The 25,427-nt window shown below is 47.1% G+C and overlaps 1 protein-coding gene across 1 annotated transcript in view; it reads right to left on the bottom strand.

The window, feature by feature from the left end:
* PARD3 (par-3 family cell polarity regulator) overlaps positions 1–25,427 on the bottom strand; it is a 632,416-nt gene that overhangs the window by 508,194 nt on the left and 98,795 nt on the right. The window contains 1 exon segment of the mRNA XM_021064231.1: positions 7,843–7,944. Coding sequence (XP_020919890.1) covers positions 7,843–7,944 — 102 coding nt within the window.

Consider the following 25,427-nt stretch of genomic DNA (forward strand, 5'->3'; position numbering starts at 1 on the left):
TCTCTGCCCTTGCTCAGTGGGTTAAGGATCTGGCGTTGCCGTGAGCTATGGTGTGGGTCGAAGACGCGGCTCGGATCCCTCATTGCTGTGGCTCTGGTGAAGGCCGGTGGCTACAGCTCCAATTGGACCCCTAGCCTGGGAACTCCATATGCCGTGGGAGTGGCCCTAGAAAAAGCAAAAAGACAAAAATAATAATAAATTAATTAAATAAATAAAAAGCTTTAAAAAAAAAAAAGAAAAGAAAAGCTTGGTTCCCATGACTGCATCCATTCACTTAAAAGGAAGGCAAGGAATAGCTATTCTATGATTAAGTGACCAGATGAATAAAATATACACCAATGGGCTTTTGTCACCGAGAAACCCTAAGCAGACATCCTAATCCATTATAACGGAGGCAATCGGTTTTCATTTGGGAAAAAGTACCAATGCCACGTCCTACCACCCACATCTCTGGGAGGCCCATTCTACAACCCTTACCTGTTTTGCATGTAAACTATTTAGCTTAAATGGATTTTACATGTTTAATAATAACCAAGAGAATCTACTTGAAATGAAGACACCTTAGTTATTTCCATGATCACTGCTTCTCACTAACACGGAATCTGCTTGAATTCCTCAAAGGCAAAATACAGTTGTCGCCCGTTTAGTATCAGAGGTCTCCTTCATTCAGTGTGTGTGTGTTTTCTTTTTACAGCTTGACGGTTCCAAGGAAGGCACAATATGTAATGTTAGCAAATCAGTATCCTTGACAATGTACAAAATGAGTCCCAATGCGTTCGTTTTCCTGCAGCTCTTTTCTGTCTTTTCACAACACGCCTAGGATGGTTTTAAGATTTTATATGTTTCAGGGATGCAGAAAATCTGGCATCTTTGGAAATTCTATCCAGATTTAAGAGCATAAGAATGCTCCTTAAAAAAAAAAAAAACAAAAAAAAACAGCATCACATTCTGAATACGGATCAAGTTCTTTCCAAGAAATTAGCTCAAAAAGCAGGGAGGGGTGAAAAGAGAGTTAGCCAAGGATCCCCCCACCCCTACCCCAGGGTACGGATCTTCCAAAAATAATTTGGCCACATGCTGCAGTTTAGTGTTTCTGTCTTCACAACAAAGAAATTCAAACACCAAAACTTTCTCTTATCAGGCACATACATGCTCATGCATTAAATGAGAAAAGGTCTTTAAAGAAATTAAAGTAAGATTTCTGTCAGTTACAAGCTGTTAATTCTTGTAAATTAAGCAGCAATCCATTTCTTAATAGAAGAGAGCTTACGCTGCTTTAAGAACTCATTTCAATGTTACCACAGAAATTCTTTTTTTTCTTTTTTTTCTTTTTTTTTTTTTTTGTCTTTTGTCCTTTTAGGGCCGCACCCTCAGCATATGGAGGTTCCCAGGCTACAGGTCCAATCAGAGCTGTAGCCACCGACCTGTGCCTCAGTCACAGCAACGCCAAATCCTGAACCCACTCAGCAAGGCCAGGGATTGAACCCGAAACCTCATGGTTCCTAGTCGGATTCGTTAACCACTGAGCCACAACGGGAACTCCTACCACGGAAATTCATTTTAATCTTCCTTATTCCAGATACAAGAATCTCTTCTGCATTCTCATCTACAGACTGTACAGACTGCGACTGCTTCCAGCACAAAAACGACACGGTGTCTCTCTCCACATTATCCACAACCAGGGCACAGAATCCCTAACGCTTTTTAAAGTATGTAGGTACACAGGTCCCCCACAAGTAAGAAAACACCCTCTTGCTGGACACTGGTTACTTTTTAAGACTCGATGCCAAAACAAGCATGAGAATGATTTACACTTTACACGTATGTGATAAAAAATAACATCTGCAGCAGGAGAAAACTGTGCCTTTTAAAATTAAGGAATGTGGCGTTCTCGTCGTGGCGCAGTGGAAATGAATCCGACTGGGAACCATAATGTTGCGGGTTCAATCCCTGGCCTCACTCAGTAGGTTAAGGATCCGGCATTGCCGTGAGCTGTGGTGTAGCTCAGCAGCTACAGCTCTGATTGGACCCCTAGCCTGGGAACCTCCATATGGCACAGGTGTGGCCCTAACAAGACAAAAGACAAAAATTAAATTAAATTAAATTAAGGAATGTTCCTTACCTAAAAGTTCAGCCACACATGTATTTCAAAAGCAAAATTTCTAACAACGCATTTTCTGAAATACAAATATAAACATGGACAGGGCAGTAAGATCATTAACACACAAGGCACAAAAACTGCACCAGTTTCACAGAGAAGAAAGGTGAAAGCATGTGCTAAGCACCTCTGTGCTTTCACCAGCATGTAGAAATTGGAGCTTCCCCACAATACCCATACTTTTTTTTTTTTTTGCTGCACCCACTCAAGGTACATAGAATTTTCTAGGCCAGGGATCGAACCTGTGCCACAGCAGCAACCCTAGCCACAGCAGTAAAAATGCCACACCCTTAACCCACTGAGCCACAAGGGAACTCCCCCAGTACTTTTTTTTTTTTTTTTTCTTGTTTACTGCCATACCTGTGGCATATGGAGGTTCCCAGTCTAGGGGATGAATCAGAGCTGCAGCTGCCAGCCTATACCACAGCCTCAGCAACACAGGATCCGAGCCACCTCTGCCACCTATGCTGCAGCTTGTGGCAATGCTGGATCCTTGGCCCACTGAGCGAGGCCAGGATCGGAACTTGCATCCTCGTGGAGACAACATCAGGTCTTTAACCAGCTGAGCCACAGTGGGAACTTCCGATTTCAAAAGTGTCTTTTTCTCAACATTCTTCTAGTGAGGACACTGGCCAGACTGTCCACCTGAGGATTCTGGCTTCTTTCCCCCAGGCAGCAGCCAACTGTCTCCACAAGCACCTTTCATGGTGCCTGGACCTCGCCTAATCAGACACGCTCTCCAGAGTTTAAACTGCTACTCCACCCACGCTTCCCACAGACATCGAGAAACTGAGAGTGGAAGAGACTTCCCAAGGTCATCAGCAAAACAGAACACGCATCACAGCATTCTTGGTCAAAACCAAATTGCATCCCAGTGCAACACAGGCAATGCTTGATGCCACATCTTAAATCACCTTCAGCACCAGAGACGCAAAAGAGAAGAGCATGGCATGAGTGAGAAAAAGCCTCTCTTGCTGCTGATCGCCAGCCCCCCAAAGCACACTCCCCCCAACTCTACGTGCAGGTCGGTTCCTGGGAAACCTCTGTGGACGCCCCTACAGTCAGGCTGCAGGAAGACATGAATGCCCAGGATTTTGATCCTGTCACCTACTCAGTGGGGTTTCCTGTCATTCACAGAGGGAATGACAGGGGTGACTGAGGAGCCAGGGAGGCTCATGGATAGTAAATAATAAACAAGAAGAGCAAACCAGGAAGACAGACATTCAGACAGAACACAGCCAGCACTCAGCAAGGCTTGGGTTACAGCTGTTGTACACGGTGCTGGAGACGACGTGAAAAGCACTTCGGTTTTTCGTAATGTGGCAGAATGTCAATCGAGAAAACAGGATCACACACTAAGGGCAAACAGAACAGGGCGACAGCATGTGTGGGCGGACGCTGTGCCCTCTCGGGAAGCAGCAATGTCCACAAGGGACAAACAAACAGGGCACGTGGGCACATCCGTATGCCCAAAGCAGATCTGGACTATTCTCTGTCTTAGAAAAAAGTCAAACCTACTCCAAGAACCCAAGACAACCCACACTCGCACTGTTTTGAGCACATCTGGGTAAACCCTGGAGTTGGAAGCCTATCGGCACTAAATGGAAACTTCCTCCGTGCTGTGCACTGAACTTGGATGTAACTAAAGGCTAATGAGCAAAACTACAGCTAATCAGGTACTTTGATTGCCTTCTGCTATTATTGGAATTATTGCCTCTTAATCCTAATTTCCCTCAATTAAAAATTTTTTTCATTATTTTACACATTCATGGTGACCGAGTATAAAATCTGTATCTTTAAGAGAGTTTTCCACATGACACGAGCGACAGGGCAGGGCCACTGAAGCCTTGTTTTCACAGTTTGTGAATGAAAATAGAAGCTGGTTGGGGTGTGGGGGGTGCAAAATACAGGTGTTCCAGCCTGGCTCACAGAGACCGCACTTCCCTGGGCCAGGTAGCTATAAACATGTGCCCACAGGAGTTTCATAGAACAGGACCTTTAAAGAAAAAAAAAAAGAAAAAAAAAAGAAAGAAATCTCACTGTTTAGGAGAACTGTAATGCTTTTTTAACCTAAAAGCAAAATAGGTGTCAAGATACCTGCCAAAAATGTTGAAAACACTCAAGGGTGATAAAATCAGAATCAAATTTCAAAACCATGGAAAAGAGCCATACAACTGACAACACACAACCCCTCTGTTTGAATAATGCATCCTACAACACCAGTGAATCTGGATATGGGGATTCTGGATTAATTATATTTTTCACAGTTGCAACTTAAAATGGGGCCTGTCAGATGCTCATTCAAAACTTTAATTCTATAATACACATATTTAAATACTTCTGAACAAGTAAAACGATGATTTAAAAACCATTTTAGGAGCTCCTGTTGTGGCTCAGCACGTTGACAACTTAACATAGTGTCTGTGAGGATTCGGCTTTGATCCCTGGCCTTGCTCAGTGGGTTAAAGACCTGGCGTGGCTGTGGCTGTGGCGTAGGCCTCAGCTGCAGCTCCAATTCATCCCCTAGCCTGAGAACTTCCATATGCTCCAGGTGCAGCCGTAAAAAGAAAAAAAAAAATCTTATAAATAAAAATAAAAGCCGTTTTCGTCGTGGTACATCGTACCCGTTAGCATTTTTCTATTTGAAAACTCAATTTAATCTACATGATAGAAAACTGTGTGAAAACTTATTTCACCTACTAATATAAAATATTTTTCTCAGGTTTAAAGCTTTAACTTGTTTAAGATATACAAGATTGTATAGGAGATACATATATATATATATATATATGTAGGATAGGTATAGGATTATATAAGATATATAATAAAGGACAATGTAGATTTATCATCATCAAATTCAGTAAGAATACAAAATGTAAAACACGGTTTATTACGTATCCTGTGATTTCAGAGCTCCCTGGAGGCCTAGTGGTTAAGGATTCGGCATTGTCAGGGCTGTGGAGCAGGTTCAGTCCCTGGCCTGGGGAATTTCTGCATGCTGAGGGCGTGGCCCAAATAAATACATAAATATTTAAACATTTTTAAAGACAATAATTTTTAAAAGTCCCCTGTGATTTCAATATGCCACTGTCTGGGGTCACCCAACTTGCCTTCTCCTTGACTCTTGTGTATGATCTAACGGTGAACTGCGTTGAAAGAAGAGCGCATTCTTTTCAATTGCTGAGCAACAAATTGCTGCAAAATCTAAAAAAGAACATGAACGACCTTAACCCGGTCACAGAACCCACCATATTCTCAAGTACGCGTGAAACACCCATCAAAGGAGGCCGTATATGGGCCATAAAGTAAGTCCCGGTACAGCTTTAAAGTTCTTTTTTCAATCCTGTTGCTGAACCCTACCCGTCAATGCCCCACCTGCTCAAAATGCGAGGTGTGTTTGGAGCGTGAATGCTGAAGGGGGTGCAGGCAGGGCTCCTACCGAGACTTCGTGAGCCCACCCGGCACTACACCAAGCGGTATGAACACCCGGAGTCCATTCGGCTCAGCCTCCTCAGGACACTGAGACGGGGCAGCCCCCTTGTCCTGCTCCCACAGCAACCGAGGCCCACAACAACACACCTGAGCGAGGCCCAGCATGGGGGCCACCTCAGCTGCTTCTCAGGGACTCTACTCATTTGGACGCACAGTCGAAGCACAAAGTAGGATGGTCCCAATGTGGGGGACACCGAAGTCTGGGCTCAATCAGAAAGGAAGGAGGTTTCAACACCTTGTAATAACCTATAATGGAAGAGAATCTGAAAAAGAACACACACACACACACACGTCTATGTATATGTGTGCTTATGTACATGTGTGCATCTAGGTACACGTATGTATATATGTATATATACACATGTGTGTATGAATCACTTTGCCGTATACCTGAAACTAACACAACATTGTACACCAACTATACTTCAACTTGAAAGAAAGATGACAGGTGGAGAAACAAGCATGGGCATCAATGATGCTGGGGGCAAAGGACATGCCCAGGACCACTCAGCTTCCTCCACAGAAACCCAAGAATCCAAAGCAGCAACGATTTGAAAGCAATACTGTCTGTGCAGCCATGTCAGCATAGCTATGGTTAATGGATTTATAATCAACTCCAAAACAACAGGCCACCCCTCAATCCTTTTTATTTGAGAGAAAGAGAGTGTGTCTCTCTGAAGGACGCAAAGCCTACTCAACCAGCTGCCGTGATGAGCTTCAGGCAACATGGGGTGCCAGGTGGTTATTTCCCTCTGCGTATGTTTCTTTTTTCTCACGAGAACCTATAGTACTCTTTTGGAGAAAAAAAACAAACAAAAAAGAAAGACAAAAGAAAAGAAGGAAGAAGATGGGAGAAGAGGAAATGTTAAAAGATCAACCCAACACTAGTTCATCTCTCCTGGTATTACAGCTGGGAAAGGCCACCTGTTCAAATTCTTCATAAATCTCTGGAGTGGTTTAAGCTCTGGAGCTGAACTGCACAATAAATTGGCTATAACGCAGGTCTCCGGAGGGCACTCTTCGTGTGGGTTGCAGGAAAAGGCTTTGAGAGCCACCCTACTCCTGGCTCATTGAAGAGTCTAACAAGGAAACGGACACCAAAAGAAACAGCAGCAGATCTCAGACAGGCAGAAAAGTTCTGCATTTGGGACCCAACGTATCCCAGGCCACAGCAGCTTCACGGGACAAACCCCACGACGGCAGGTGCCCGTGACGCAAACATCTGTCACTTCACACAGTTTCTGGTACCTGAAATTGTTCCTTCACCTTAAGATGTCAAGAAAGCACTGTGCTGTCAGAAAGGCAGGTGTGAACAAGACACAGCCGCCGCGCTTGTCCAGCCCACCGCACAGGAGGCAAAGGGCTGCAGAGCTCCCAGGAGGAAGAGGGGTGAGGACTGGGCGGTTTACCTTCCTCAACCCCATGGCGGAACCTCACTGTGGAGCCCACCCTGAGCCGGCACAGGCCGTGGTGAACATATGAGACGTGGTTGCCAGCCCTCCCTGCTAACACGGCGGGCGTGGCCGCAGCCTGCTCAGATCAGCGCCCCATCCAATCCAGACCCTGTGCTGAGCAGCTCCTCTGCCTCCTCCCCTCAAAAAGGACAGACTGGGGGGCGGAGGGGGGGAGTGGTTAAAGGGCCTGTGGTGCCACAGTCAAGCCGGCCTTGAAGATGCTGTTGCAGTGCGACAGCCCCCCGAGAGGCTCACGGGGGAAAGGGCGGCTCCCCAAGCCAAGGGCACAGGGAGGGTGGTGGAATGCAGCCAAGCCGTGACCCCCAGAAGCCAGCCACTGGGATGGGCCACCCCTGGGGTCCACAGAGACCGTGCGTGTCCCACATGGAAGTGCCGATCGTAACAGACCTGAGTTATCAAGAAAGATGTTACGTTTGGTTAAAATAAGGGAGGACCAACATGGAAAGCTCTTAACCATACTCCTTTTTAAAACCCTGCCATTTCAAATTCCAAAACTTCGGATTGACTCCCAGGTCTCAAGAAAGATCATTATACCCTGGGGTTCAGGGAAGGGAGGATTCATGGCACTTCTTTTAAAAGAAACAAACCAGTATGAGTGGCCCAAATGTTCTTTAAAGTACACGTGCCTGAAATAGGAAGGCAGCTGCTCCTGCCACCCACGCCCTCCCCCGCCTTCAAAAGATGTGCTCAGAGGCGCTTCCCTGGGCTTGCACTCACCCTGTCTTTGTCATCTGCCACATCACAGAGGATGTCGTCAAGATCGAGAATTCCTCCATCCCCATGTTCCAGGCGGTGCACTTGTATCCAGTAGTTTGGATCCTGTAGGAAAGAATACATAGTAAGTTAGCATCACCCAAGAGAAGGCGACAGTGTAAAACTGGGTAATAACCTCCTGCCGGGAAAAGGAATGGGCCTCATCAGCAATATAGCAACTGACTAAAAAGTCAGGTGGCTCCCTATCTCCGATTGAGTCAATTTTCCTTTTTCAATGATGGAGTCCCTCAGGCATGCACATTCCTTTGGCTCAGATGCTGACATGCTGTTATAGGAACCGCAGGAACCAGCAAATCTCAGCGCATCTGAAATACTAATTCCTCTGAAGTATGCTGGGTTTCCCATGGTCCAGCATGAAATACTTAGTAATCTTCCCAATCCAATCTGTCGAGACATTCCAATAAGCAAGCAACATATACTGTGTGTCTGAATAACCCAGGTCAGAGCTACCTGAAGAAAAGAAGGCTGCATGCCTTGGTGGCTCAAAGTAATCACTACAAACAGGTCTAAATACATGGACCCAGAAGGCTGTTGACAAGGCCACACGTGAACAAAGCACAAGTACAGAACAATATGTGTGTTTGAGTCCTTTGTTTATAAAGACAAAATTGCACACTTTTGTATGTGCGCATATAGAAATGACCCCAAAAATACACAGCAAAATTTGCCATAGTTATCCCTGAGGAGTGGGACTGGAAGACAAGACAAAGGGCTTCATTTTAAGTGTTACACCTGGGGGGGGGTGTGTATGCACACGTGCTTATGCATACACACACAATGTGCAGACACATATGTACACATATATACATACAAACACAATATAACATAAAATCAAGTTCTAGAATTGCGTGAAAAGAGAACACAATGGTTTTGAAACATCTACAATCATGCTCAGTTGTACACTCAAACGAAAACTCTATCTCTTGCCGTCAGCTGCTGAATCAGCCGGGGCACAGGATGACTAATAAAAAGTTCAAGCAAACACTCCACTTTTCCAACCTAAACAGAGATGTTTGGTACAGTTCTTTCCTAAAGGAAAAGCTGGGATGGAGGAGCCACAAGATTAATGACAGTCCAAATACAGCTTCTGGACCCTACGCCAGATCTCCTGACTCAGACCTTCTTCCCAGGGCAGGGCCAGCCTTGAACCTCCCGGAGGAATCTTTAATAGAGCCAGGCCTAGGAGTCACTAAAATGGACCACTTATTTAAACAAAGGGGAAAAAAAATGCAGAGTGACCAATCCCTGTCACTTTTTAACCAGCACAGAAAGGAGTTCTGACCCTCACTCTCAAAGTTATTAGACATTTCTGTAGAAACGACCACGCCAACAACCCACAGCTCCTCGGCACCCTCCTCCATCCAGACTTCGTGAAAAGGAGATTCAGAACTGAAAGTAACTCTTCACCCAGAACACAGAGCTGAGCTGTAGGAAACACACGCACACACACACGCACACACACACACACACACACACACACACACACACACCCCTTGGCATCCCCTTCATTCCCCGGGCCTTCTGCTGGTTACACTGTCACCCAGAGTTCTTAGGAAACCCCCTTCACTGAGTCCAGCCCAGAATTTGTCATCCCTAAATTTGTTGAGTCACTAAGGAACAAAATCCCAGGAGTCCCCTGGTGGCCTAGCAGATTAAGGATCTGCTTTGTCACTGCTGCAGCAAGGGTTCGATCCCCAGCCCTGGCATTTCTGCATGCCTCAGGCATGGCCAAACCCTGACCCCGACCCCACAAAAAAAAAAGAACAAAGCCAAAACAAAGTATACTCCTACTCTCCCCTACCAAATGGTATTACTTCTCCAGGGGAAATGAGGAGTTATTCATAACCTGGGGGTGAATGAGGAGACGATGCCCCAACCATCGGTCCCCAGCCACACACCATAGACCCACCCCGCCCTCCACTCCCGGCCCCAGCAAGCCGCAGGATGACCTCATCAACTGAAATATCAACTTTTATTTCCACAACACTTTTCTACACAGAGAAGCAAACTGACCTCTAAAATGTGGCTTATATAAAATTCTTAAAGCCTCTTAATCCTCCTCACTCTTTCCACATGAGATCATAACCTACTGCCTTTCCATAACACTTGGAGCCACTGCTTTGAAATAAATTCCCTCCTCAAGATTTCTCAACCTCTTATATTTATACCCGAGAACCTGCTCTGGTCAGCCTCATCCCTTCAGAGCCTGCCCTGTGCCCGCATCCCTGTGCACCCCTTCCCGCCGCGCCTGCTGCCCTGCCGGGAGCCCCAGCCTCCCTGCAGGCTGACCGTCCCCGGCCATCAAGACTCCGCAGCCGCCAGCTTCCCCAAGAGCTTTTCCTGACCAGAACACCCCAAAAAAGGCTAGAACTCTATCTCCAGCCTCACTAGTAATGTTTCTAAAACCCTAAGTGTACAAAATAGTACTCAGATGTCAACTTTGAGCTTTTAAAAGCTGTTAATACTGTATTTTAACACATGCTAAAACAATAGTCCAAAACCTTCTGTTGACCCTACTTTGCCCTTGGGCGACCACACCAATTCTCCCATCCTCTTTTTTTTTCTTTTTTTTTTAACAGCGGCACCTGTGGCACAGGGAAGTTCCTGGGCTGCGGTCGAATCAGAACTGCAACTGCAGCCTGTGCCATAGTCACTGCAAGGCAGCCTCTGAGCCGCATCTGGGACCTATGCTGCAGCTTGTGGCAAGGCCGGATCATTAATGAACAAGGCCAGGGATTGAACCTGCATCCTCACAGAGACTATGCCGGGTTCTTAACCTGCTGAGCCATAATGGGAACTCCTCCCTGATCCTCTTGCCAGCAACATTTTTTAAAGCTGTGTTGTCTCAGATTCTTCTCCCACGAAGCCCATTCCACTCAGGCCTCCACCCCAGCACAGCCCCAAAACGGTCCCCTGAGTTCACGAACAGCCCCCAAGCTGCTAAGTGCGTTCTCAAGATTCATCTTCCTTGGTCTGTCAGCAGAACTTGATACCTGGTCACACGATCCTCCTGGAAAGACTCCAGGAACTTGGCTTATCATCCTTCAACTATCTGATCAAGGCTTGTCTAGTTCTGAGATGCAGGTGTTGACTCCTGCCTCCAGAGAGGTCCCAATTCAACAGTCAGCCACGCCAAGCGGCCGTGACAACAGCACGTCAGAGCATTCATGAGGCCAGCACGTAGTAAATGTCACTCCGTCCTAAGTGCCAACGGGAAAAACCCTCTGGAGAGAAGGCCCTGGGAGGGGACTCCTCCGTCATCCCGACAGAGCACACGAAAAGTCGGATCTGGGGAGGGATGAATTAGGGGCTTAACACAGACATACCACCGCCCATCAACAGAGGACCAGCAAGGACCTACTGCCGAGCACAGGGAGCCACACTCACCATGTGCTAGTAACCTATGAGGGAAAGGAATATAAAAAAGAATATATGTAAATGTACACACACACACATAAATTCAGTGTATAACCAAATCACTTGGCTGTGCACCTGAAACCAATGCAATGTTGTAAATCAACTATACTTCAATTTTGAAAAACAGTAAAAAAAAAAAAAAAAAAAGGTTAAAAATCAGTCTGAACGGTGCACATGAAAATGACCTCCTCCCACAAATGTATACAAACCAGGAAGGATTTTTTTTTTTTGGGGGGGGCCATTGAGAAAATATAAATATCCTTGGAAAAGCAGGCCCTCAGAAGATTTTCCTTTTTTTTTTTTTTTTTTTCCCTCCCTTTTTAGGGCCACACCCATGGCATACAGAGGTTCCCAGGCTAGGGGCTGAATCAGAGCTATGGCCACCAGCCACAGCTGGATCCGAGCCACATCTGCTATCTACACCACGGCTCAGGGCAACGGTAGATCCTGAACCCACTGATGGAGGCCTGGGATTGAACCCGCATGGCTAGTTGGGCTTCTTACTGTTGAGCCACAGTGGGAACTCCTCAGAAGATTTTAATAGACTGCTTCATCCACACAATTCTCTGTCAATAACCAGAGGACCTGCGGCATTTTCCAGGGAACAGTCAAATACCTAGAGGAGAAAACTGTTTTCTAAAAAAGTTAGAGTATACTCATTGATTCCACCTTGTGGTAGTTTACACTAAAAAATCTGGAAAAATAATTATAGAAATCACTGCTATACTGACTACAGACAGAAACTTAGAAATGTAACTGAACAGAAAGTTGTGATAAGCCAAAAACAGTACTTCCACAATCTGTATACCTGATTAAAAGAAGAGGAAAGTAAGGGAGGGAGAAAAGAAAAAGAAAAGAAAAGAAAAGAAAAGAAAGATAGATGGAGGAAGGGAAACTTCCAGCAAGTAAAATACAAGTCACTACAATGAAGGGAAAAGGAATCAGAACGGGTTGGACCTTCTCAAGAGCAACACCAAGAGGTAGATGATAATAGCACCACGACTTCAAAATTCCTAAGAGAAATGGTCCACAGCATAGAATCCTAGACCTTGCCCAGCAGCTATGAGTATAGGAATGCAAAGCCTCCAAAAAATTACCCCCCTGACACTTTCTCAGGTACGTACTGGATGCACCCCAACAAAACAAAGACATAACCATGAGTGAGGATGGGGCAGCAGGGGAAACAGGGGGCACACCTGGGAGAGAACGCCCAGGATGCCAGCTGCATCCCAGGTGTGGGAGGGGGCGGTCCAGGTGGGAACTGACTCCAGGATGAGGCTGGGAGAGGACTCAGTGCAGGGTAACACTGGACTGCTGGCAGAGCTGGATGGAAGACCAAGCAAAGGTGGAGGAAGAAGGGCATCCATCCCAGGAAAAGCTGTGAAGGAAAGAAAGCGTAATCAAGGTACCTACCATGCATGAGTCAGCTATGAGCTGCTTTTAAGATGAAAATCGTGTGAAATTGAATATTTGATCAAAATTACAACTACTCTGGAGGCAAAGGGGTCTGAGAGAGAGTGTGTGTGTAAAACACAAATCCAAGAAGAAGGAGGCAAAGCGCACACACAGGGCAGTGAAACAAGGTGAAATCTTCCACAAGCAGTCAAAAGACAGACACCAAAGGGAAAGAACTAGCGTGAGCGGCTCACACAGAAATATGGGGAAGAATGTCAGAAGAATCTGGTGGAAGAGCCGGAGAAGGCAACCTCTCTAGGAGGTACTGCTCTTTTCCAAGAGATCCTGACACCGCGCGTCTAGAACGTGAGGAATCAAAAAGACAGGAACCCTCGGAATGATCCCTTAAAACAATGGGAATGGTTAACATCCGTCAGTCCTAGCAGCCCAGGATGACATGTGCGGGGACCAAGGCAGTCACTTGGTAACAACATCACCAATAGAGAGCATTTCATCTTTAAAGCCAATAGGAGAACAAGACCGAGAGGATTGTTCTCCTCATGCTGGATTCTCTAGATAAGCATCTCTCCAACCCACTTAAACCAAAAACAAAACACTTGAAAAATGTCCTAAACTTTTTCTTTCACGAGTCATTGGTATTTCAAGAGACATGACGCAATGGTCCCTCAGTATTTGTGGGTGAGGGAAGTTGGTTCCAGGACCCCTGGGAGACACCAAAACCCACAGCTGCTCAAGTCCCTGGTATAAAATGGTGCAGTATTTGCATATAACCTACCACGTCCTCCTGTATAATTTAAATCATCTTTAGCTGACTTATAATACTTAATGCAGTGTAAATGCTATGTCAATAGTTGCCTGTGCAGGGGGCAAATTCAAGTTTTGCTTTTGGAACCTCCTGGAATTTTTAAATATGTTCAATTGACATCCACCGTTGAGACTGAATCTGTAGACGCAGAACCCACAGATAACAGATAACAGTATCGACCACACATGCGTTATCAGCTTTAGCTACTTTAATCAGCTCCGTTTCAAACCTGCCTCTCTTTTAGTATAAATTCAAGCAATAGCACCCATTTTCAATTCTGCTGCAATGACATTAAACAGATTTTTTTGGCTGCTTTCTCAAAGAAGGGCAGAAAACACAGCTGATGCTCAATAATATTAAAACAACCTCTCTCACTATTAAATAACAAGCAGCCCCCTCGTGTTAAGAGCACGCCCCCGCCTCCCACCTTCCCATCCCAAACCACACCCAAGGCCTCACCGCCACAACACAACAGAGCAAACCACAAACCTGCTGTCTGCCTGGAAGAGTGGAGGGCTTCGTTTAACACGTCAATCAAAAAAGAAAACGGCAGCCTGAAACCAAAGGTGAATTCCAACCTCCAGAAATTACCTTCGGGCAGTTGGCTGTATTAGAACCAGCACCTCCATCCTTCACGGGGTCGCACAGAAGCCTCGCCATGTGGGAGGTCAGCCCATTACTGACCCCCCTACCTGTGACATCGCTTTCACAACCACACGGAGAGCACTTGAGCCATGGCTGTGCCCCAGTTCTTGCGCTGCTCCGTGGAGCTCACAGTAGGAGATCACAGAGCTGGCCCGGGGCAGCACCAGGGCAAGAAGGAAAAGGGAGCACCCACAGTTATATCGACCTTCTATTTTACAGCTTTAAAAAGGCATGCGTGAGCATGGTCTCCTGTGCTGGGAGAGTTTATAATCTCTTATTTTCAGATGAGAAAACGGAGGCTCAGAGAGCGTAAGTGGCTGACAAGAAGTCCCAAGAAACAAACGCCGTCGGCCCAGACTCGGCCCGGGTCTGCAGATCAGCCCCAGCCCTTTCTCAGACCCACTCGGATGGTTTCAAACAACAGCAAAACAGTTGCTGTCTTCCCCCGGCCACTCCGCCTCCTAATCTCTTCCCAACAGCATCATTTTTGCATACTTTGCATAATGGGGGGGTCTATAAAACATTTACTTTACTAAAAAAAAAAGTTTTGGCTTTTTAAAATCAAGTCTGGGAGTTCCCGTCACGGCTCAGTGGTTAATGAATCTGACTAGGAACCATGAGGTTGTAGGTTCGATCCCTGGCCTCGCTCAGTGGGTTAAGGATCCGGCATTGCCGTGAGCTATGGTGTAGGTTGCAGATGCAGCTCGGATCCCGCATTGCTATGGCTGTGGCGTAGGCCGGCAGCAACAGCTCCAATTAGACTCCTAGCCTGGGAACCCCCGTATGCCGCGGGAGTGGCCCTAGAAAAGACAAAAAGACCAAAAAAATAAATGAATAAATAAAATAAAATCAAGTCTGAAACATGACTCACCTAAGTCTTACATTACAGTTCTAACCTCATCCATGATTTTCTATCCCTGGGACTCCATCCCAGACCAGCATCGCTGACAACTAGTTAGATGTTCCAAACCTCAGGCTCGACCCTGGTCCTACTGAATCAAAATTTCTCAGGGCTGAAATGCTTTGCGTTTCTCCTGAATTATTGCATAGTATGCTCAGAAATTCATGGGCTGAGGCCTTCATGAACAGATCTTAAATCAAACATATGTTCACAACTGCGCCTTAAAACTGTTACCATGAACGCATTCATATATATATTTGACACTCCCGTGATAACTATATAAATAAATTCCTCAGTGGCAGGTACAAACTCTTGGAGCAGTTTCACCTCTAAGCTCTTCGCAGGAAATTGGGGAAAGTACATTGCTGGAGCAGGGCCTTTCAGCAGTCCAGCCTCCAGCATCGACCTCTCTCACTGCATGTGAGCATTGGGAGCAGTCTGAATTCCCCAGGGAGCCAGGAAATTTTAATGCAGTGAATAAAAGGATGTCCATTTGGGAATAACTGGCAATTAAACAATTTTTTTGTTGTTGTTCTTAAGGGCCACATCTGCAGCACATGGAGGTTCCCAGGCTAGGGGTCTAATCGGAGCTGTAGCCACTGGCTTATGCCACAGCCACAGCAACTCAGGATCCAAGCCACATCTTCGACCTACATCACAGCTCACAGGAATGCCAGATTCTTAACCCACTGAGCAAGGCCAGGGATCGAACCTTCGTCCTCATGGATGCTAGTCAGATTTGTTTCCGCTGAGCCAAGATGGGAACTCCTAAACCAAATTTTTTTATCAAGTCCTACTTTAACTCATATTTATTAAGCTTCTCTTCCCTGTCTTCATCCTAAAACCAACATCTTGTCCTCATTCCAACTGACCGCACCATACTCCTCTGAGTTAACCTAATCAAACCATAAGCCGACCTCTCAACAGGAAATACAGGGGACAGAGACTCAGGTCATATGGCACCACCAGGAAACAGCCACACAAACCCAGAAGGTGAGACCTTTAATAACGCAAATGCACTGATCTCTTTAAAAAAAAAAAACTGGAGTTCCCGTCGTGGTGCATCAGAAACGAATCTGACTAGGAACCATGAGGTTGTGGGTTCAATCCCTGGCCTCACTCAGTGGGTTAAGGAGCTGGTGTTACCATGGGCTGCGGTGTAGATCACAGACGTGGCATGGATCTGGCATTGCTGTGGCTGTGGCGTAGGCAGCAGCTGTAGCTCTGATTGGTCCCCTAGCCTGAGAACCTCCATATGCCGAGGGTGAGGTCCTAAAAAGCCAAAAAGAAAAAAAAAAAAAAGGCAAAAAAGGGTAAAATACAAGAAATCCACATTGTCTAATATCTGGGTAGAATGTATAATTCCAGAGTGGGTCCTGCTCTGGAATGAAACTTTATGAAAAAGAACTGGGACAATTGGAGAATCTGCCACATCACGAGATGGAATTGAAAACTGGAAATTTTCCTGGATATGATTGGTATATAGTTATCATATACAAGAACGTTCTTGTTTTTAGAGGATGTGTGAAGCAGTGCCCTAGTATCTGCAGTTTAGTCTCAAATGGTTCTGTACACAAGAGAAATCAGTGCTATGGCTAATGCATATCTATGTGCATACAGACAAGAAGAAAGCAGATGTAGCAAAAAGCTAAAAACTGGTGACTCTAAGGGTTCAACTTACTACCCTGTAGTTTAGAAATTTTTCAAGAGAAGATGTTAAAGGTCTGTCAGTTTAAAAAATAAAAAATTGGGAACTGTTCTAAGAAACTAAAAAGGCATAACCCAATTCAAGGTATAAGCTTTGACTGCATCCTCATTGAGGTTAAAAAAAAAAAAAAAAATTCCCCATTTTAAAAATCTTGGAAAAGACAAAAAATAAAATATTTTTAAAAATAAAAATCTTGGAGACAGTTGGGGAAAGTTTAATACGGACTCAATGTTAGATGATACTGAAAAACCACTCTTAATTTTCCTAGTCATGCTATTAGTTTTGTAAGAGAATATCCTTATTCTCAGGTGATGTGTGTTAAAGTATTTCGTCTCATGATGTCTGCTGTTTACTTTAAAATACTATATATTGGCATTTCCACTGTGGCTCAATGGGTTAAGAACACAACATAGCATCTGTGAAGATGTGGGTTTGATCCCTGGCCTGACTCAGTGGGTTAAGGATCCAGTGTTGCCACAAGCTGCAGCATAAGTCATGTGGCTTGGATCTGGTGTTGCCATGGCTGTGGTGTAAGGCCGGCAGCTGCAGCTCCAATTCGACTCGTAGTCTGGGAACTTCCATATGCCACAGGTGTGGCCATAAAAAGAAAATAACAATAAAATAAAATACTGTATATTTATAGTATATTACACTATATTAAGTATTATATTATATATACGTATACTTTTTTTAAGCAGAGGGAGATAAACACAGAGAAATGGTTCCGAAGCCACAAGAGGTGGGACCCAAAACCAAGATGGCAGTGGCCTGGGCCAAACCCCCAGATCGGCAGTAGCAGGATGATAACACCCCCTAAGGCAGGAGGAGGCACAGAGCCCAGGGTGGAGGCTGTGGCAGCAGCTGGTCCCTGGAGGCCTTCAGGGCAGGAGCTGGAATCTGGAAAGAGACGTTGACATGGCAGAGACACAGCTCACAGCAGACAGGAGGAGACAGCCACTGCAGGGCTATTCTGCCATGGGCCTCCCATCTCCCACTAAGTCCCACTGGCCAAATCCAACCAGAGGTCAGCTGACACAGCTGTCCTTGGAGTTGTTCATAACAAATTGGGGGAAAGATTGGCTGTAAACAACCTTAACGACCCAGGGTTCATGAGAGGAAGGAAGCCAGCATTTTCACATGCTGCTCCTGAGTTCTAAATTGTCCCACATGTTTTGATTGGGGGGAGGGGTTGGTGGGGTGAGTACCCTGTGTACCACGCATCAAAATGCTTAAAACGGAACATACCCATTAACCCAGGAACTTAGAGTGTTTGTCTACGTGGTCAGCGCGTACACATTAAATCAGAGGCTTTAATAAACAATAATACAGCAGAGGGAGCTCCTGTTGTGGCTCAGTGGGTTATGAACCTGACTAGTACCAAGGAAGATAGGGCTTGGATCCTGGCCTCACTCAGCAGGTTAAGGATCCGGCATTGCCATGAGCTGTGGAGCAGGTTGCAGACGCGGCTCGGATCAGGTGTTGCTGTGGCTGTGGTGTAGGCCCGCAGCGATAGCTCTGATTCGACCCCTAGCCTGGGAACATCCACAGGCCACAGGTGAGGCCCTAAAGAGGGAAAAAAAAAAAAAAAAGCCTCTGCATAGAATACCATGGAAGGTATGTTATCTCACCTTGACCCTGACGACAGTGGACCCTGTAGGCACAGGCACAAGTCCAGCACTGGTGCTCACAAGAGGCAGTGCTTGTCTATACCTTCGGATTCTCCCTAATAAACACATACGTAGAGTGCATTCACCTTAAACAACCAGTGAGCACAGCCCGTGCCTTCCCTCTTCTCGTGTTCTCAGTAATGGACTTGCCATTTATCGTGCCTCAATCCTGTCCACATCCTGCAGCCACATCCATCTTCACCAAATGCCTGCTTGACGGAGTCCTCGTCCTGTGATGAGTCATTTCCAATGACTCACTACATTCTGAAGGTTAAAACCCAACATCCTTGGCCAAGGACTCAACACTCTCTCCACGCCTGTTTTTCCAGGCTCCGCACAGACCCCATCACCGGCCCTCAGTTCTCCGCAGAAGGCCTGCCGTGGCCTCGCCACACCCAGGTCTCGCTTGTCCGCTCGCTTTGAAACCGCAGCACCAGAGCCGGGCCTGGGCCAGAGCAGGTGCCCGGGAAACACTGGTTCAGTCCGCTCCACACGCCGGAACCCCCACAGCTCCAACACCCAAGCCGCCAACTCCTTTCCCACCCGCGATCACAGCCGTCCCGTGAAATGGACTCTAAGCCCTGGGCGTTCACCTAGGCCACATGTTTGTCACCAAAGGGCCTACTTCCCTGTACACGTGTGGCGTTTCACCGACCTCTAGATCCATTTCCCAAAGGCAGGGACCTTCTACTTTTTTTAGCATCGAACAATGAACAGAGCACCATGATGTCATATAAATAAGGCTTAAAATGCGCATAAATAAATATAGTAATAACCCTATTGGGAAAAGGAAAAAAAAAACTTAAGACTTTCTCAGAAACTATAATCAACAAACACAGGCTTGTGCTGTCCTAACAGCCAAAAGGAACACAGGGGACTGGGTGTCTTGTCAGGATCAATGCCCGCTTCCCCCTTTGTCCCCTGACTCCCAGAGCTGGCGCAACAAACACCGCGTGACTATACCCACTGATGCCCGCAGACAGGCATCAGCTACTCTTCCCTTCCCGGGTCAGAGAACCCAGTTTCCAGTAGAAACACCTTCCTTCTCACCCACAGAGCTGAGTCCCCCGCCCCCCAGGCCTGCAACACCGGGCGATGTGAGTTTACGCCTGGATAAACTGCCTACGACCCAAAAAAAGGTGGGTCAGCCTATGGCTCACCTTGGCCAACCACATTCTCTTCTCCGCAGCGCTGGTGAGGGCAGGACCAAAGGGTGGGGTGGGGGGGCGCGGAGACACTGGAGCAGGAAACGTGAGGCATGAACCCGGGTCCCTACGAGCAATAGGGACCTGCGGGAGCCTCTCTCCTCACGGTACCGGATTGGGAAGGAGGAGCCTGGCTGGGGCCTGCCCTTCCCTCCCCCAGCTCTCCTGGTTCAAGTAACTGCTTTCAGCTCCACGTGCAGATGGGAAGCCCAGGTGGCAGGAATCCTAACTTGTCTGAGAAGATCACACGTGCAGTGTCAGCTGAAGAGGAAGGGCGCTCCAGCTCAGATGTCACTCCAATGTCTAAACTCAAGGCATGCGCTCTCTGGCACACCGCCTCTCGCACGAGGATCAAGCAGATTTGTCAGGGGAACAAATGTGGAAGGAAAAATTCATCAAGAGAGAGTCACTGCTGTTTTCCCTTCTTTTTGTCCTTCCTTCCTTCCGGCTTAGGATGGAAGAAAAGGATAATGAAAAATATATCACCCACCAGTCAATAAACTGGACAAACGTCAGCATGAGGACGGCACACCAGGCCCCCTGTACAGATGCACAGACGGCGGAAGAGGCATTCCAGTCAGGCTCCCAGCCGCGCTGGGTTCAAAGCTGCTGAGAAAACCACCCACAACCCTTAAAAATCCAGCCTCGTTCCCCTCAGGGCAGAGACCCACCCTGTGGCCTCCTCTGCGCTCAGCGTGTGCGCAGCTCAGACAAAAACGGAGATCTTTCAAAGTGAACTAAAACGCTGAACGTCTTTCTAGGCTTGATAAAGAAAGACCCAACCTAAGAGATCCTGAAGGCTGTCACCCAGCCACACAAAAGGAAAACCTCCCTCTCCCACTTACCCTCCACAGCGAGCGGGTGAGAGAGGCTGACTCAGACCAAAAGGAATTTCTCTGACCTGGAAGGAAAGCCTCCCTGAAACATGATAAACTCTGAACAGCTCAGAATCCTAAAGCAAACCAACAAAATGTGACCCCAGAGCCGCTCTCCACGCCCCCTCCTATTTCTTCATCCACAAACCACCTCCCAGTTTCTCTTAAAGAAATTATCGCAAATGACTTAAAAATCCACCCTTAATTGCTTACACCGGGCCATAGCCAACAGTCCCCAGGTGAGAAGAAATACTCCTGAACTAAGAGGGAAGAAAGAGGGCGCCACGAGGAAAGGGCGACTTTGGACAGAGAACCCGCACCCACCTTGGGTCTCCTCTTGTGAAACCTGGGCAAACGGCCGTCCAGCCGCATCCTGCGGACTCTGCACCGAAACCCAGCACAGCCCAAGCTGCGCGGGGTCCAGCTGGGAGCTCCACAGCACCGCCACATCGCAGGGCTGGCCCACGGCACGGACACCGCACAGCAGTGCTCGGAAGGCGGCTCAGACCATGGGCACGCGGGAGGGCGGAGGGCCGGTCCCAGGGACTCTCGGGACTGCTGATGCCAGAGGTGGGGCTCCTGCCTCCTCCCAGATATGATGGTATCTTCAAAAGATGTGCGGGACACGAGCATCCTCCGGAGGCTGATGACCGTGGACAGCGCTGCAGGCGGGGAACCCGGGTCAGCTTTTAGGAAGATTTTCCGGAGGGAAGGGAGCGACAGAGGGCACGCGGGCATCACGTATCCCAAGATCCGGCCAGTCGGTCCACGGGATCTCCTCACCGCTCACACTTGCGATGGCTCATTCGCACCTGCCTGGACAGCCACCCCCACCTCTTCGCCTGTGGCAAGCGTGCCCACATGCCAGAGGCCCACATTCTAACAGCGGCCTCTTCACGTCAGTCTTCAGTCCCACTTATCCTGTGCCCTCTCTCTCCACAGCACCCACGACAGTGGCTTGAAGATGTGTGTGTTTTACAAGCATCCCCAGATGAGCCTGTGGACCTGATTCATGCATTCACACAGTTTTTGGGCATCTCCCCTATGGCAGGTCCGGAACAGATACAGGTCACAGCAGTAAACGGGCCTGGGGCCCCAGAGTCTCTCTCTTAGACACAGCCTCACACCCCCGAAGTCATCAACACATATAACTGGTTATCTCCAACCAAAGATCAATTTGTATTCCGTTACCAGCTCCTATTTGTTTCCACATGTGTTGGCACTTAGATGTTTCCTGAATATCCCTTACGTGATTCATAAGCCTACCTGGGGACATCTGGTCAATTTCAAATTTGAAGTGGGGGAAATTTAAAGGAAAGGCACCAAAATACCTTATGAAATATGTAAAGGAGCTTATATAGGCTAATGTCATATAATCTCTTAAATACATGGTTAGTTCAGAGCTCTTGCGAAGTTTTCCCTTATAAGGTGTTTGAAATATAGGTAACTGTGGCTTCAATTTATTGCTTCTAAGAAACCGTAATACACAGCATCTCAGTGAGGAAAAAAAAACAAACCAAACACGAAGCAGCACGATCAAAGCACTAAAACAGAAAACACAGCAAGCATAAACCCGACCAGCCTATTCTGCAGCATACTTCAAAGCCAGGTTTCCGATAAAAATCCTACATGGAAGCAAAGAAGCAAATTAGCTGTACAGGAACCCAGGCAAAACCTAATTACACAACTAGTAATTAAAGTGTGAAATGAACGACCTCAAACAATAATAAAACATGTAGCTCTACACTTATCAGACGGGGGGGGGGGGGGACGGGGGGGACAAGACAGAAGCAAAGCTGGTTTGTGAAGCTCTGAAGATGCACCGATACAGGGCGGACGGGACAAGAACCAGGGCTTCATGACAGAGGCACCCAGTGGGCAACGGAAGGCCCCACTAGCCGAGCAGCCTGCCACAGCACAAATCCTTCCCTCTCTGCAGATCCCCGAGGCCTCATCTGCAGCAGTGATGGGGGTGGTTATCTCTGAGGTTCACGTGTTGTTCAACCAGTCACGAAAATTCAACACACTCCAGGCAGCTCTCCTTTTCAAAGTGGAAAGGAGATAATTAAGCATTTCCACAAGCACCACAATCTGATCTCAAATCAATCTCCAAAGCAACTTGTAATACAAAATTAAAACTACCAAACAGCGGGAGTTCCCTTGTGGCTCGGCAGAAATGAATAGGACTAGGATCCATGAGGAGGCAGGTTCGATTCTGCTTAGTGGGTTAAGGATCTGGCGATGTCTCATGAGCTCTGGTGTAGGTGGCAGATGCGGCTTGGATCTGGCGTGGCTGTGGCTGTGACTGCAGTTCCAGCTCAGATTCAATCCCTAGCCTGAGAACTTCCACATGCAGCGCCTGCGGCCTCAAAAAAAAAAAAAAAAAAAAAAAACCTAACCTCGCCTACAACCTTCTCTGTTGCACATCTGTTCACAAACACGTGTCTCGGCTGTGGCAGAGTTCCAAGCTCTGTCCATCCCACCCACTCTTCCAAACCCAGGGAACATCCTGGCAGCGAGAGAAGTGTAACTCTGTGCCCTCCGAAATGTGAAGAGCAGGAAGCCGGGCCCCAGGCTCATGCAGAACGCTGGACCATTCCTGCCATCAGAAGAGTCAAGGATACAGAGAACATCCAATTGGAGGCTCCTAATAGCTGAAAACATGCTGTTACACAGTCTCACAGCTGCAGATAAGAGGACGGCGTGTTACCCACTGCCAACAACTAAGCACTTAACACTCAGTCTGAAGCAGTATGTGTGTTTTAGGGTAAAAGGGGTACAGCCAGGTCTATGTACGGCCCCTCCAAGACTTTTTTTTTTTCTTTTTTTGGCTGCAGTCTGGGCAGCAGAGGGACCCCAAGGATGAAAGGGCATATTATTTTTTGGCCACACCCTCAGCATGTGATCGAACCCTCACCACAGCAGTGACAACACTGGATCCTTAACCCATGGCACCACCAAGGGAACGCCTCTACAAGACTCTAAAATCAATTTTGGGAGGTGAGCCACTGGTATGCAGAAAGTTCGCTAACAATAGCCAGTTATCAAAATTAGATGCCAACCAACTGGTACAGGAATTCCAAAACTCAGAAAACACTGAAAGACAAAGCAACACTTCACGAAGGAGTTATGTCACCTCCAAAGGGGGAATCTCAGGCCCAAGGTGCGGAGGCCAAGACATACATGGCAGTTTGCACAGCAGGGAAGAACCCCGACAGGACACAGCGCTTGGCTCATACGTGACTCATTCTCCCCTCCAGGACCGCGATGTGCAGGGCTGAGCACACATGCAGGACCCCACTGGGGCCAGGCTGCAGAAGAGGCTCTCTAGCCCCGAGCGCCAGCCCCTGACACTCCAGCTGCATGTTGGCTCTCGACAACTCGTAAAACAAGGCAACATGTCACCAAGAGAAGCAGCACACACAAACCCACAATGTGAGATCTGACCAAAGAGCCCAAGTCAAATTTTGTTTTAAATTCCCAAAAGTTAAGGATTATGGGATGATCTTGAGGCTGCAGTCTCTGGCCAGAACCCATCCCTCCTCTTTTTACATTTAAATCCGATCTGGATAAAACTCCCTTGCCTCAAATGGGCTCCACCTCAACAGTTCCTTAAACATCCCTCCAAGCTCTCCCCGTTTATCAAAAGCTAAACGAGACAGCAGGTCCATAAGACTCAACAAGGAAAACAGAAATCCCGTCGGACCTGTGTCCCTGTGAGCAAGGCAAGCGGCCCCCACCTTTCCATCGCCTGCCCAGCACAGCCCTCCCCGCCTCCTGCCACTAAGACACGTCCACGTTCCCGACTCGGCAGAGGAACAAACACTGGACTGAATTAGCATAAAATCAGCCCATGCTCGTGTGTGAACTGCAACACTGGAGCCCATTCTTACTGAAAATCCATGATGCCAAACATGAGGCAAAGCCCATCTGGCCTCAACGAGTGTTTGTTTTGACACAAAGCCTCTGTGCGGGCCTGCCCCGCAGTCACGTGACATGCCTGCAAAAACTTGTCCCTGTTTTGGATGGACCCGCAAACAAGGGGACGGGCACCAGAATTTCAGTTTGTGGTGCAAGTTAGGTTGCAAAACAATTTCCCCCACAGGTGACTACAAATAGAGTATGGATGCCTGGCATTCGTTTTCCTTTCTTTCCGCTTACTTTAAAAAAAGAAAAACCGTCTTGGAAATGATGCCATTTTGTACTGTGTCAGGAATTCTTCTCAACTCACCTAAGATAAAACCTACAGACATACAAATATATACCACCAATGTCCTTAAAATGTGTCCAGTTATCTAGAAAGGCAAAATCCATCATAATTTAAATGAAATAACTTGCCTTTAACATCTTCCACTCTCCCTTAGTGAGATGTCGCAACATTATAAACTAAAAAGAAAAAACTCAACAGACTACCTAGAGGACATCCGTTCCCCCTCTGTGCTCCATCATAGCAGAAAGGCAATAGAAATACTGAGAAGGGTGACCCGTTTATTCTAACTCGACACCACATATTCAAGCACCCCTGACAAAGCTTACATAGAAGATATGCCATTGAAGCAAACTTGACTTGGTTACAGGTAAACCCTAGGCAATGTCCACTCTTCACAAAGACCACCGGCAACCAGAAGAAATCAATTCCAGAGGTGAGGAGATGGCATTCTAAAACTAACAGGGATTCTAACATTCAAATTAAATTTCCTCCCTGGGAGCTCCCATTGTGGCTCAGTGGTTAACGAATCCAACTAGGAACCATGAGGTTGCGGGTTCGGTCCCTGCCCTTGCTAAGTGGGTTAATGATCCGGCGTTGCCGTGAGCTGTGGTGTAGGTTGCAGACGCGGCTCGGATCCCGCGTTGCTGTGGCTCTGGCATAGGCCGGTGGCTACAGCTCC

Source organism: Sus scrofa, chromosome 10 (assembly GCF_000003025.6).
Source record: "Sus scrofa isolate TJ Tabasco breed Duroc chromosome 10, Sscrofa11.1, whole genome shotgun sequence".
Lineage (NCBI taxonomy): Eukaryota > Metazoa > Chordata > Mammalia > Artiodactyla > Suidae > Sus > Sus scrofa.